The sequence below is a fragment of the Thamnophis elegans genome, chromosome 15, assembly GCF_009769535.1.
Source record: "Thamnophis elegans isolate rThaEle1 chromosome 15, rThaEle1.pri, whole genome shotgun sequence".
NCBI classification, from domain to species: Eukaryota; Metazoa; Chordata; class Lepidosauria; order Squamata; family Colubridae; genus Thamnophis; species Thamnophis elegans.
The window spans coordinates 48,731,729-48,744,053 of NC_045555.1; the positions used below are offsets into that span (position 1 = coordinate 48,731,729).

The window sequence follows — 12,325 nt, forward strand, 5'->3', positions numbered from 1 at the left end:
TGCTCTCCAACACTCCTTGGAGGAAGGCAGGAGGAGACTCCACCTTATCCCGGGGTCTTCTTCACCTTTTCCAGTGAGCTCTGCAGTCTCCACAGGGGTCGGACTTCATCCTCCACCCTTCTCCGCTCTGCTTGCTGAGTGATAGGATTAAGTATCGCAGGAAGGGGCTAAGCGGGGTCTTCCTTCTTCAGACTCACCTCTTGGCTGTCCTCCTGGGACGGTAAGGTTTATTCAAAGTGGCTAGAAGGCTTCATGCTACAGAGTAGGGCTACAATTTTACCTCCACTCCAACTTCTGCTCGGCTGAGAAGCCTGTAAGGATCCCCCAAATTTGACTCTTTGCTCGGTTGGATTCTCTAGCAATTCTTTCTCCCCACCCCGCATCTCTCTTCGGGGACGCCCCAGTGGCCTCCCCCGGTCTCTTTGGAGCCACCGCGGGGGTCGCGGTGGGTGGGTGGGTGGGTGGGCGTGCCTGGAGGCATGACGCAGCCTTCGGAAGCGGTGGGAGACCCCCTGGATCTGCTGCAGTTAAAAGCAGGAAATTGGTGGCCGTCTGAAAACGAGGAGCGGCTCTTCCCGTCGGGGGGCGGGGGGCGCCTTAAAAAACGACTGAGGACTGGGAGTCCCCCCCCCCAATCCCTTTGCTCTCGGAGTTGGAGCTCCGGCGACAAACGGGGCCAAAGAATCCCCCGAGAAGATGCGGAGCGCTTTCTATACCGCCTTAAGAAACGAGTCGGCTCCGGGTGGGATCGAGGGATTTTAGGCTTCCAGAGAGAAATTGGGCCACGCGCGACGACCTTCCCAGCCATCCCTTGGTCCTGTTTGGGGATGATGGGAATTGCAGTCTAGCCTGTAGGAAGGGCAGAAGGTTGGGGGAGGCTGTCGCGCGAACCCCGCATTCCAAAGTGAAAGCCGCGTTTGGATTCTCCCCCAAATACTTTCCTAAGGACGAAGCTGCCCCGAAAGGCGAGGCTGCTGATAAGGGAGCCTCATTTGCCTCGATCGGCCTGATAAAAGGAATCTAGAAATCTCCCCCGTGTCCGTCCGCTCTGTGCCCGTTGGGGCTGACCTGTTGCAGGCATTTCAGAACTTGGTATATCTTTGCATTTTTCCTATTCTTGCTCTCTGATCTTATTCTGAATAACAGAGGCGCCGTTCGCTGCTGTTACCTGGTTCCCTAAAAGGAAGAGCGGGGGAAAGAATAGGAAAAGGAAAAAGAGGGGGGGGAGGGAACTAGGACCCTTTTTAAAAAGAGAAGAACTCTTTTTCCAAGCAAGCTCCGGCTTAAAAAACGCGAAGTTGTTTGTCTGAACCGTCTAACCTCCGTTCCAGGCGCGTCAACATTGCGACCGTGAATCTGCCATTGGAAAGGCATTCAGGAACAGGGAAACGTACCGGAGCATTTCCCTCCTCCAACCGTTCCTGACAAAGCCCCGTTGGGTTCGTGGGTTGGAAACCCCCTGGAATCGATCGGCGTCCTCTTTCGACGTTCCCCCCAAACCGACCACCTCGCTCGGCCCCAGATCTGAGCGCACAGAGGCTGCTGCAGCCGCGGCGCTTCCTCTGACTTTGGCTCGCGCCGGAGCCCATGAAATCCGCCACTCCGAATTCCGCTACGAGGTGCCCGCTAAACGAGGCGCTCAGCGGTTGGCAGAAAACCAGCCCCGCTGAAGTTTATCCCGAGGCTCCTGTCAACAGCGTTTCACTGGAAGCCTGAATGTGCGTTGGAAGAGAGTTAGACTAAGGGGAAACTAAGGGCGATCTCCAGAACAGATGTCTCTTCCTCCTTCCTTCCTTTCTTCCTTCCTTTCTTTCTTTCTCTTTCTCTTTCCCTCTCTCTCTCTCCCTCCCTCTCTCTCCTCTCTCTCTCTTTACCAGAGGGTTTGTTCTTTCTCTTTCTCTCCCCTCCTCTCCCCTCATCCCCCCCCCAAACGCCAAGAAAAGGTGTAACCGAAGGCCACAAGGACCCGCGCTTCCTAGTAACGTTGCTCCTTGCGAGCACTCGCTCTATGCGGGCAGCTGCGTTTGGGGAGGATTCAGATTTTGGGGACGATGGGAAGGATACAAATGCAACTTTCTGAGTTGGAGTAGTTTGGGTGCTGTGGGAGAAACGAGGAGAAAAAGAACCAACTGAAATATCGGTCCAAGTACTTTAGTCGCCGATGGGTCTGGTCTAAAGAAAATATTATTAGGAGGAGGAGAGGGAGAAGCCAGCGAGCTGAACGACGCTTAGAGCCAGTTCCTCTGCGGAAGATACAGCAAAAAGTAGTTCTCTATTATGTGAGACGCGTGCCTAGAAAATGCTCTTTTCCATGCAGGAAAAGAAAAACCTTACCCAGATTCACTATCTCAAATTGGGTAGCAATCGGGTGTCCCCTTCGCGGGTATAATATTGCATCCGAGGCCGACGCGTGGAAGGCAACAGGTTTAATATTCCCACTCGCCCACAGTAACTGAATACAGCTATGGTCGGGGGCGCCTTTTCCTCTGCACTGAAGACCACCGGCAAGTCCAAATGGGTCTTTTGAAGAAGTTATCTACGGATGGGCTCCTGCACGAATCCGAAAGCTCGGAAGACTGAACCTCTGGTCCCGGTGACCGACCCAAGATTAGATCTCCAAGTAGATCCGATTTTCCGTCGCAGTTGCCTTTCCACAATCTTTCTTCTTTATTGGTGAAGCTTTAAAAAAAACCCTTTTCCTTCGCCTTGGCCTTCCTTTCTCCAGTCCTTTCCCAGCATTCACAACTATGAAATATCAAGGTCGGGTCAAGAGAAGCTGCCGGCTTGGCACGGAAATGTCCCACCTAAAATACTTATGGCGTAAGTATCATTAGGCCGATTCCGGATGCGGCCTCTAACTAGGAGCGCTGAATGCAGGTGGTTGCAAAATTCTGGCAGAAAACCGCCAAGAACCCAGCAAGGAGTAAAAGAGGAAATATTACCCGCAGTTCGTTTCAAAAGTAGCCTAAGAAACGACCCCTTGCCTGGGAAGGACAAAACACAATTTCTTTTTTTATAAAAAACTCAAAATATCGCAGGTTTCCCCAAAGACCGTGAAGGGCAGGAATTCGAGATGGTCTTAAAGCCGGATCGGATAATTCGCTCCACTTGTGCTTGTTGGGACCTTATTTTTTAAATAAAAAAGTAACAAGGCAAGGAGAGACACATACCTAAGCTGCCAAATAAACCCTTGACTGAAAGGGTCGACCAAGAGGAGCTTCAGAAAAGATTCCCCCCCCCGCCCTCCCTCCCTTGGTTCCATTTGGAAAGTCGGGCTGAAAAATGGAGCGCAGGAGGCGGCAGTTCCAATGTCATCAATGGGGACGCGAAATCTGCTATAAAAGGTATTTTGCAGGAGAAGATTAAGCGCCCTTAAAATCCCTCCAGATCAAGCAAAGGACTTTTTTTCCCCTTTCTCGGCGTCTGGAAAGGAGGGGTGGGGGTGGGTGGGGGGGAATCCAGGTAGGAAAAAATCAATAAGGAAACGGCAAATCCACAGATTCCGTCTTATGTGGCTTGAAACCGCGGGCTGCCGTGGGAAAAGCCGCGTCGTCCGTGGTTTCAGCGGCCTGAGAGGAGCGGGGCGGGGGGCGGGGGGCGGTGGGTGGGGGGGGGAGCCTTCACTTGTAAAAGGGGGCTTTGAATGATGGGGCGGGAGGTCTGGGGGGCTTCAGGGGCATCAACGCCGCACTTATTAATTTTTTTGAGGATTTATGGCTTGCACCCAGAAGGGGCAAGGAGAAGGAAAACGAAGCTTACGCCTAACTAAACTCCCATTCCGCGGGATTTATTTAATCGTTGGGGAGATAAATCAGCGGGTGGATTTACAGCCATTTAAAAGAAACTCCGACGACTTTTATCGCGGAAGCTTCAAGCGGCCTCGCTCCGGCCCCGCCCCCCGCGCAGCCCCGCCCCCCGCGCAGAGCCAGGCGGAGGCCAAGGCCGGCAGCCATTGGCTGAGAGCGGCGGCCGCGGAGGAGATCCCGGCCAATCGGAGCAGCGCGGCTGGCAGGTGGCGGCGAGGTTATCAGCGCGCCTCGTCCCGAGCGGAGAGTCCGCGGACGGGGCGCTTTCGCCGGCGGGGAAGCTCAGCGGAGGCCGGGAAGGAAACGGGGGACCGGAGGCTCCGCTTCGCCCCCCGCAGGATCTCCAACCGGGGCTTTTCCCCCCCTTTCTTCCCCCCCCCCCCGCAAAGGCAGGAAAGCCGGCGGAATCCTGGAGCGGCCCGGGGCGGTTCCTCCCGCGCCGCCTTCCCCGGGCGACGACCGCCGCGCCCAGCCGCCCTCCCTCCTCCTCCCCTGGCCGGAGAAGCTCCCACCGCGGGCGATCGCGGCTGGGCTGGCTCTCCTCGGCAAACGGGCGGGACTCGGGACGGCCGCGGCCTCCGCTCGGCGCCCTCCACGTGGGGCCGAACTTGGCGAGGCGTCTCGGCTGTTTCGGCTGCTGCTGCTGCTTTCTCCGCCAGGAGGGTCCCGCCGGCGCTCTCCCCCGCTTGCAGGACGGGAAGCGGCGGCGGCGGCGGCGGCTCCCCTGCCCTCCCCGCCCCGCCGCCCCTGGACGCTGCCCGATGCTAGCGGTGGGGCCGATGGAGGCTAACCGGCAGGGCGCCTTCGTGCTGAGCACTACGCCGCTGGCCGCGCTGCACAACATGGCCGAGATGAAGACCTCGCTCTTCCCCTACGCCCTGCAGAGCCCCGCCGGCTTCAAGGCGCCCGCCCTGGGCGGCCTCAACGCGCAGATCCCGCTGGGGACGCCGCACGGCATCAGCGACATCCTGGGCAGACCCGTCGCCGCCGCCGCCGCCGGGAACCTGCTCTCCGGCCTGCCCCGCCTGAACGGACTGGCCGCCGCGGGGATGTACTTCAACCCGGCCGCCGTCTCCAGATACCCCAAGCCCTTGGCCGAGCTGCCCGGGAGGCCCCCCATTTTCTGGCCCGGAGTCATGCAGGGGTCGCCCTGGAGGGACCCCCGGCTCGTCTGCCCCGGTAAGGCGGGTCTTCTGGGGGAGGGGAGGGGGGCGCGGGGAGGGGGCAGGTGGAGATCCCAGGGGATCCTTTGGATCCCTTTCCATCTTTCACCGCCCGTTGCATGGGACCCCCATCGCCCACTCTCTCTGCTCCCCCTCGGCGCTCTGCCCGGATCCCCTCGCCTTGGCCGGGGCGCCGATGTGGCCGCAGCCGTTCCTAGGACATCGGAACCAAAGGCGGCTCCCGGGCGCCAAGTGGCCGAGCTTGCCGGGTAGCGGACTCCGCCGGAGGGTCTCGTCCCGTTCGGAGGCCCCCCGTCCGGGCTTCTCCTGCTGCTGCCGCCGCCGCCTCCTCCGCCGCCCGTTGAGCCAGGCGGGGGGAGCCGAGGCGGCCTTTCCCGAGGCTGCGCGGGGCGGGCAAAGGGCTCCTTTCGATTTGCCGCTCGGCCTCCGCCCTCCCCTCGGAGACGCCGGCTCCGTCCTCTTGGCTGCCGGCGGGGGATGGCGGTGGAGCGCCGTGGCCAGCGCGGTTCCCCTGCCCCTTCGGAGGCGCTGACGGGGCCGCTCTTCCTCTCCCCCGTTTCCAGCCCAGGCCGGGATGGTCCTGGACAAGGACGGCAAGAAGAAGCACTCGCGGCCCACCTTCTCCGGCCAGCAGATATTCGCGCTGGAGAAGACCTTCGAGCAGACCAAGTACCTGGCCGGCCCGGAGAGAGCCCGCCTCGCCTACTCGCTGGGGATGACGGAGAGCCAAGTCAAGGTAGGGCGCCCAGCGCAGCGGCTCCGAAGCGGCTCCAGACCCGGGAGGGAGGGAGGGAGGGAGGCTGGATTGGACTGGCAGACTCCCAACCTCTCCGGGGCCCCGCAGGTTGCAAGGTGGGAGCCCTACTTAGCCCCCCTTCCCTCCCTCCCTCCCTCCCTCCCTCCCCGGCCTGAACTAGGACGGAGGGTCTCCAAGGAAGGCAACGGAGCCTTCGAAGCGGCGCTAGGGAGGATTCGCAGCTTCCCTGGATTGGATCCAGGTTGGGCCGCTTTTTCCTAGGCACTTGGTCTTGCCGTGAGGGAACCCAAGATACGGGTCTCTTAGAGCAAAATTAGGTTTGCTGTCAAAGGCTTCCGGCCAGGCAGCTCATATTAATGCCCACAGTTCGTTCCTGAACGTCAAAAAAAAAACACCCCAAAACGAAACAAAAAAGCAACTCCTGAACTTTGGGAAACTTTTGTTATTTAGTATAGATCACATTCTTCGTTGCACAATTTGCCAAAATTAAAAATTGCTAGGATTAAATAATGTTATGAAGAGGTTAAATGTAAAAATTGTTTTTTCAGTCTTTCTCCCTGGCTCCAAACTTGCTCCAAACAGATTAACTCATCCCGTGGCTGTTTTACCTTTTCACTCATCTTAAGTTCTAGCAATGAGATAAACTGAAACGTTTTAAGGTCTGGGGAGGAAAACCAAGTTTCCGGCAAGATGCAAATTATTTAAAAATGAGAGAACCTTTTTGGAAATAAAAGCTAAACTAATTAATTGAAAGTTTCCTTGTGGCCAAGTTTGAGACAACCTTTGCATTACAAATCCCCTCAAAAGAGCTTTTCTTTAGACTAGAGTTCAGGGGGGCAATTTCACCGTTTTCTCAGGAACCAGGAAAGGAATCAGAAGTATTTTATTTAATGAGGGATTGTGCAATAACCCACCTGTTGAACCGAAAATAAAATACTTCTATGCCAAACCCTAAACATGGATTGGAATCAGATGCTTTCATTACAAATTCAAAGATTATCTCTTCCTGAATATAAGAAAGCCTCTTTTTAGGCAAAGTTAGTACCTACCTGTTTTAGTCTTTGTAGAAGGCTGGAATTTCTCTCACAACTCCATTCTATGGTCATTCTTAGAATGAATTGTCCTGAAAACAAAAGAAATAATAGTCTTAAAGGTTGCCTTATTTTCTAGTGTTACAGAAGGACAAAAGGGGATATTAATATGAGCTAACATGTCTTATGCCTTTAAGAGGCCAAGGGTCTTGCTTAATGTGCGGCTAACAGCCTGATGCACATTAGAGATGGACCTCACCGTACTGAGATTTAATCCATATTCTGAGCAAGTTTTTTTTTAAATTTAATTTAGAAAAAAGAGAAGTTAAATTTTAAGTTAAGTTTTCAAGTGGAAGATCTTTAGATAGTATTAGCACCAATCCAGTAATTAATACCAAGATATCCAAAGAATTTCAAAAAAAAAACCCTTCCCCTGCAAAGTTAGCAATTAATTCCAAGGGGGCTTCTTGGAAAGCTCTATTGAGTTCAGCTGGTTTTTGTTTTGGTGAAGAAAGTGGTTCATCTGTATTTCAAAGAGGCTTGCTGGGAGCGCTCCTTAAATCAAAGGAGACTTTGCCTCAGAGGAAATCTGCTTACAGCGTAGTTGAAAACCCTCCTATTTGAAAGCAGGGTCCTTAGAAATTTCCTTCCTACAAATTACTAACTTTGGAATCAGTGGCGGGTGAGTGAACGGGGTGTCATGGTTTAGAGGCTGTGCGCCTGCACATAGGCAAATTGTTCCGCAGGTGTCTCCTGCAGAAGCATCGCAAGGCTGTCAGTTGAGGAATAATTATACCAAGTTCCAGATTCTAAGGGCAAAATGTGATTTTTAAAAATATACATGAGCTTCCACCTAATCACAGGACCCTAAACTAAATTTTCTTGGAATTGTGCAGGAACTCAGAAAAAAAGATGTAGCTGCACAAAAGTGATATTGATTTAGGTTTTTGTGGGTACCACGTATGCCCTGGATTGCTTTGATCTTTAAATCCAGACTGCTGCACTATTTTAGCATAATGTTTAATGTCAGGGCACTCAGTGGGATATAGAGAACCTACTGTCAATAGATCTCCGGGACAAGACCTCCTGGCCTTTGTGTATTTGCATGGAAATGTCTATTTTTGTGGCTCTGAGGTGCAGCTGGTCATAAAGGTGGGGGGATTTAAACAGCATATTATCTTCAGCATTAGCAGTCAGGATACTATTAAGTGGCATTCTCTGCCTTAGGCTCATCTTAAGTATCTGAATCCGATTTAAGAATAAAAATGTGTACGGTTCAAATTAATGTGTTCAAAACAAGCCCTGTTGCTCTTATAGCTAAATTCCACTCGGATCCTGGAGTTCTCAGTTGTGAAACCTATTCACAGTTTTGGGGAACTGACATTTTACAGGCTGAAACTCCAAACTCCAAGAGTTTTTAAAATAGGAAGCGTTCTTTTAAAACAAACAAAAGCACAATTCGTACAATGACAATAATAATAATAATAATAATAATAATAATAATAATAATCTAGGCGGAATGAAGAATTCTACTTTGAGGATGAAACTCCCTATTCTCCCCTCTTTTTCTCCCTGATTCTTGGCTGAGTGAAGAGCTTTTCTTTTTTAAGCTTAAAAAAGGTTTAGAGACTTAAAAAAAAAAGCTTTTAAATAAACGTTTAGTAAAATTCAGGTCTTGCTTTTTTCCTCTATCCTCCCTAAAATTTGAAATAATTCCATTTACATTTTGAGAAGCCCCTTTCCTTTCCGGCCCTTCGGCTGCTCCTTTGGCCTCTCTTCCTTCCCACCAAAACATCCATTTTGCTGCTTTTGCTGGACTGAAATCCGGGGAAAGCCGAATGGCCGCAATTGGAGGCCTTTCCTCCCATGGAAACGGGGTTATTCCCAGCCCGCAGGGGTCCCGTTGCAAACACCCGCAGGGGACGGACCGAGGCCTCCCGGCGCCTTCCCCGGGGAGCCCCTTCCCCAACTCCCCGCCGCCGCCGCCAGTCCTCCAACCAACGGCCGCTTTTGCCGCAAACCGACTTCGGGGCTTAAAAGCCCCCCCGGAAGGACGGAGCCGCGGCCTCCTTCGCCATCCCAGAGCGGGTGGAGGGACGGAGGGAGGGTCGCCCACTGGGACCCCGTGGTGGCCTCCTGGGCCGCTTCAAGGCCGCCGCCCGTGTCAGTGCGCGATCAAGCGGGAGGGCCAGGCGGGGGGGATGCCACACGGCCCCTCAGCACGGCCGGGGAACGCGGGGCGGGAGAAACGGCGCCTCGGCTGAGTGTGGGTGAAGCAGATCCTCCTCCCTGACGGCTAACGGAGGGGCCTCCAGGGCCTTGGCCGCTTTCAGCCTGGAGGACTTCAACCCCCAGAATTCCCCGGGAGGCTTTGCTGGCTGGGGGGTTCTGGGAGTTGAAGTCCGCCAGGCTGAAAGCGGCCTAAGGCCCTGGAGGCCGCTGCTCGGGAGGCCTTTAACCGTCTCCTCCTTCTCCTCCCTCTTTCCCTCTCCGGCCGGCCCAGGTCTGGTTCCAGAACCGGCGGACCAAATGGCGGAAGCGGCACGCGGCCGAGATGGCCTCGGCCAAGAAGAAGCACGACTCGGAGACGGAGAAGCTGAAGGGGAGCTCGGAGAACGAGGACGAGGACGACGACGACGAGTACAACAGGCCGCTGGACCCCAACTCCGACGACGAGAAGATCACGCGGCTCCTCAAGAAGCACAAGGCGGCCGCCGCCGCCGCCCCGCTGGCCCTGCTCAGCCCCTGCAGCGACGCCCCGGAGCCCTCGTGACTCCGGCCCTGGCCCGCAAGCCCTCTCCGCCTCCTCCTCGCGACTGGCGGCCCCCCGCGCCCTCCGCAGCCCCGCGTGAGGGGAAATTCCTTCCTTCTGTGTATATATGTATATATATATATATCTATATATATTTTTATGGAATAAGTTAATGGCCGCCCTTTCTCCCTCTTCGCCGCCGCCGCCGCCGCCCCGGTGCGGAGGAAGGAAAGAAGACGGGCCTGGTTAGGTGGCTCTGACCCCGAGCTTCTCAGTCAGGAAGGCCGGCGGTTCGAACCCCCAGTGTCGGCCTCCTGCCTGAGCAGGGGGTTGGACTAGATGACCTCCGAGGTCCCTTCCAGCTGCTAACTGTTATTCCGGCCTTCGTGGAGGAGCAACGCCTGTGGGAGGGGGGGGGTCTTTGCTTTTCACCCCCCCCCCCTTCTAACTTGGGAAATGCAACAAGCGGAAAGAGCGCTGACAGCAAGGATCGTTCGCGCCCTTGAAGCGGCCTCTGCAAGGATCGCCCTGCGGCGCCTGCAGCCAGAGGTGCTCAGCTCAAGCACAGCTGCTGGGCAGAGGGGGGGGGGCTGTCCGTTGTATCCGGGGGGTTTCTGGAGCAGCCTCCCCCCTCTCCACCTTTTGGGCACCAGGGACCGGAGGGGTTTTGCCTGGTGTTGCCGCTGCTCTGGATTGCAATCCTAGTGGTGGATTCAGCCGGTTTGCACCACTTTGGGAGAACCGGTTGCTAACTTTCTGAGCAGTTTGGTGAACCGGTTGTTGGAAGAAATCATTAGGGCAGAGAACCGGTTGTTGAATTCTTTGAATCCCACCACCACCGCCTAGCCCCCCTAACTGGGGAGCAAGCCCACCTCCCTTGAGAGGGGACTTGTCTCTGGTCCCAAAGGGAATGTAGGATTGCAGAGGATGGACAGGTGATTTGGACCAAACTTGATCGCAGCAGCGGTTAGCGTGGGGGGCTTTCATGGGGGCTGAGTAACCAGGTGGGAGGTTGAGCCTCCTCTGTCCCAGGAGAGCCTCAAGAGGGCTGCGTAACCTTGGCCGGAGCCTCTTTGAATCCCTGGGGTGCCCTGGGCAAAATAACCGCTTTAAACGTCAGCTGCCGGCCCAGGACTTTCCTCCCCCTGGATTCTGGTCATTGGGGGGAGGGGAGTGGGGGGGGGGGTGTCCGTAAATGCTGCTGGGGTTGTCAAGTGGGCCGAGGATGGAGTAGCTGCTGCCTTTGAAATTGTGGTTCCCACCCCTCCACCCCCCCCTTTCCCTGCTCCTAACAATCAAGCTGTTGTGACTGTTTTGTATATGAGTGGAGGATACCAGCTCAGCTGTGTACATAGAAAATTACAGATTTTTGTCATGTATATTTCTAGTGTAAAAACGAAAAAGGTTTCTTTCCCTTTTTAAAAAAAAAATGGGTTTGGATGGCTTGGCTTCCTTTGATTTTGTGTTTTTGTTCCAGGAGAATGTAAAGGGAGAGAGAACGGCTTCACTTGATTTTTGAGTTGCTTTCTGACCCGTACAGTTGGAGAGACTTTGTATAAATCAATAAATTATTTAACAAGCTTTTCCTTTGGAAAATATCTGCCTTTGGAGTGTGATGGCTGTCTCGGGCTTATTTCACTGGAGTTTTGTGGGCCAGCCCTTTCTTATGTAGGAACATCACTTCTTTGTAAGATTTGCTCTTTTAGTGGAAATATTTTTGACTTGCATTATTTTCTATAGAACAAGAAACATAGAACTGGTCTTGTTAATGGACAGAACACTTTCTATTTTATAAATAGAAATACAGAATACGGTACCGGATAGTTTTAAAGCCTTAACCTCCATTTCAATGGATAGTTCAAGATAAAGCTACATACTTGATTTATTAGAGCATCAGGTATTTTATTTTTAAACATTCAGTCCTGGAAGCGTGTTTGCTGTAAAAGGAAACTTTTCTGGCCAATTTTTCCCTGATTAGATGCTAGTTTTAAAAAACTTCACATTAGAAGAATGCTTTATTTATGGAGAGTAAGTTATTTGGGTATTTGCAAATTCAACATTTATATTTCTCAGATCTAAGCCATACAGAAGAAGGAAACCTTTAGGTGTAATACAAACATTTCTTCCCAATGGTAATATCACCATCACCATCATACTTAGCAAGTCTGTAAATTGTTATCCAAAAGTATTGCCAGAGGAAACTTTTTTTTTCTTTCAGGGTTCAGAATGGCTGAATGGGATCATCCTAAAATGGGAATTATGCCATTTCCATGATAATATCCCACTAGTAGAGAAACATTTGTCCCGCTGACTCTCTCACTTATAATCCATAATGATAATAATTAGGACAGACGCAACTATTTGTAGCCAGACAGAACTATTTTTGAACTGATGGTATGATCTCCTCTAAAAACATAAAATCAGTGTACCAGTGAGTGAGAAGAATCAAGACAAAAACCAAAATTGGATTAACTCAAATTAATTTTACTTTAAATTGGTACATTGAATATGATTGCGTCACATATGTTTAATATTCCCCTTCTATCGTATTATTAATTAAACTGTGGTCGTAACTTTTGAATGGGTGCTGGGATCTATACCTGGAGTTTTCAGGAGACACATACAGAACGCATGATGTCAGTGTAAATAGCTTGGTGTGATTCAAGCTAACTATCATCCTCATTCTGGCTTGATGTCCTCTAGGAGTTGGAATATTTTAATGGGATCAGTTAGAAGAACAAGTCAAACATAGCATGTTGCAAAGAGGGTGAAACTTCTGTATGATTCAGTCATCT

General features: G+C 52.7%; 1 protein-coding gene across 1 annotated transcript; it reads left to right on the forward strand.

Annotated features, from left to right (window-relative positions):
* The first annotated feature begins 4,567 nt into the window (after positions 1–4,567).
* NKX6-2 (NK6 homeobox 2) lies at positions 4,568–9,551 on the forward strand. Its single transcript, XM_032231706.1, has 3 exons — positions 4,568–4,985; positions 5,554–5,726; positions 9,282–9,551. The coding sequence occupies exons 1-3, from the start codon at positions 4,568–4,570 to the stop codon at positions 9,549–9,551; spliced, it is 861 nt and encodes a 286-aa protein (XP_032087597.1).
* The last annotated feature ends 2,774 nt before the right edge of the window (positions 9,552–12,325 follow it).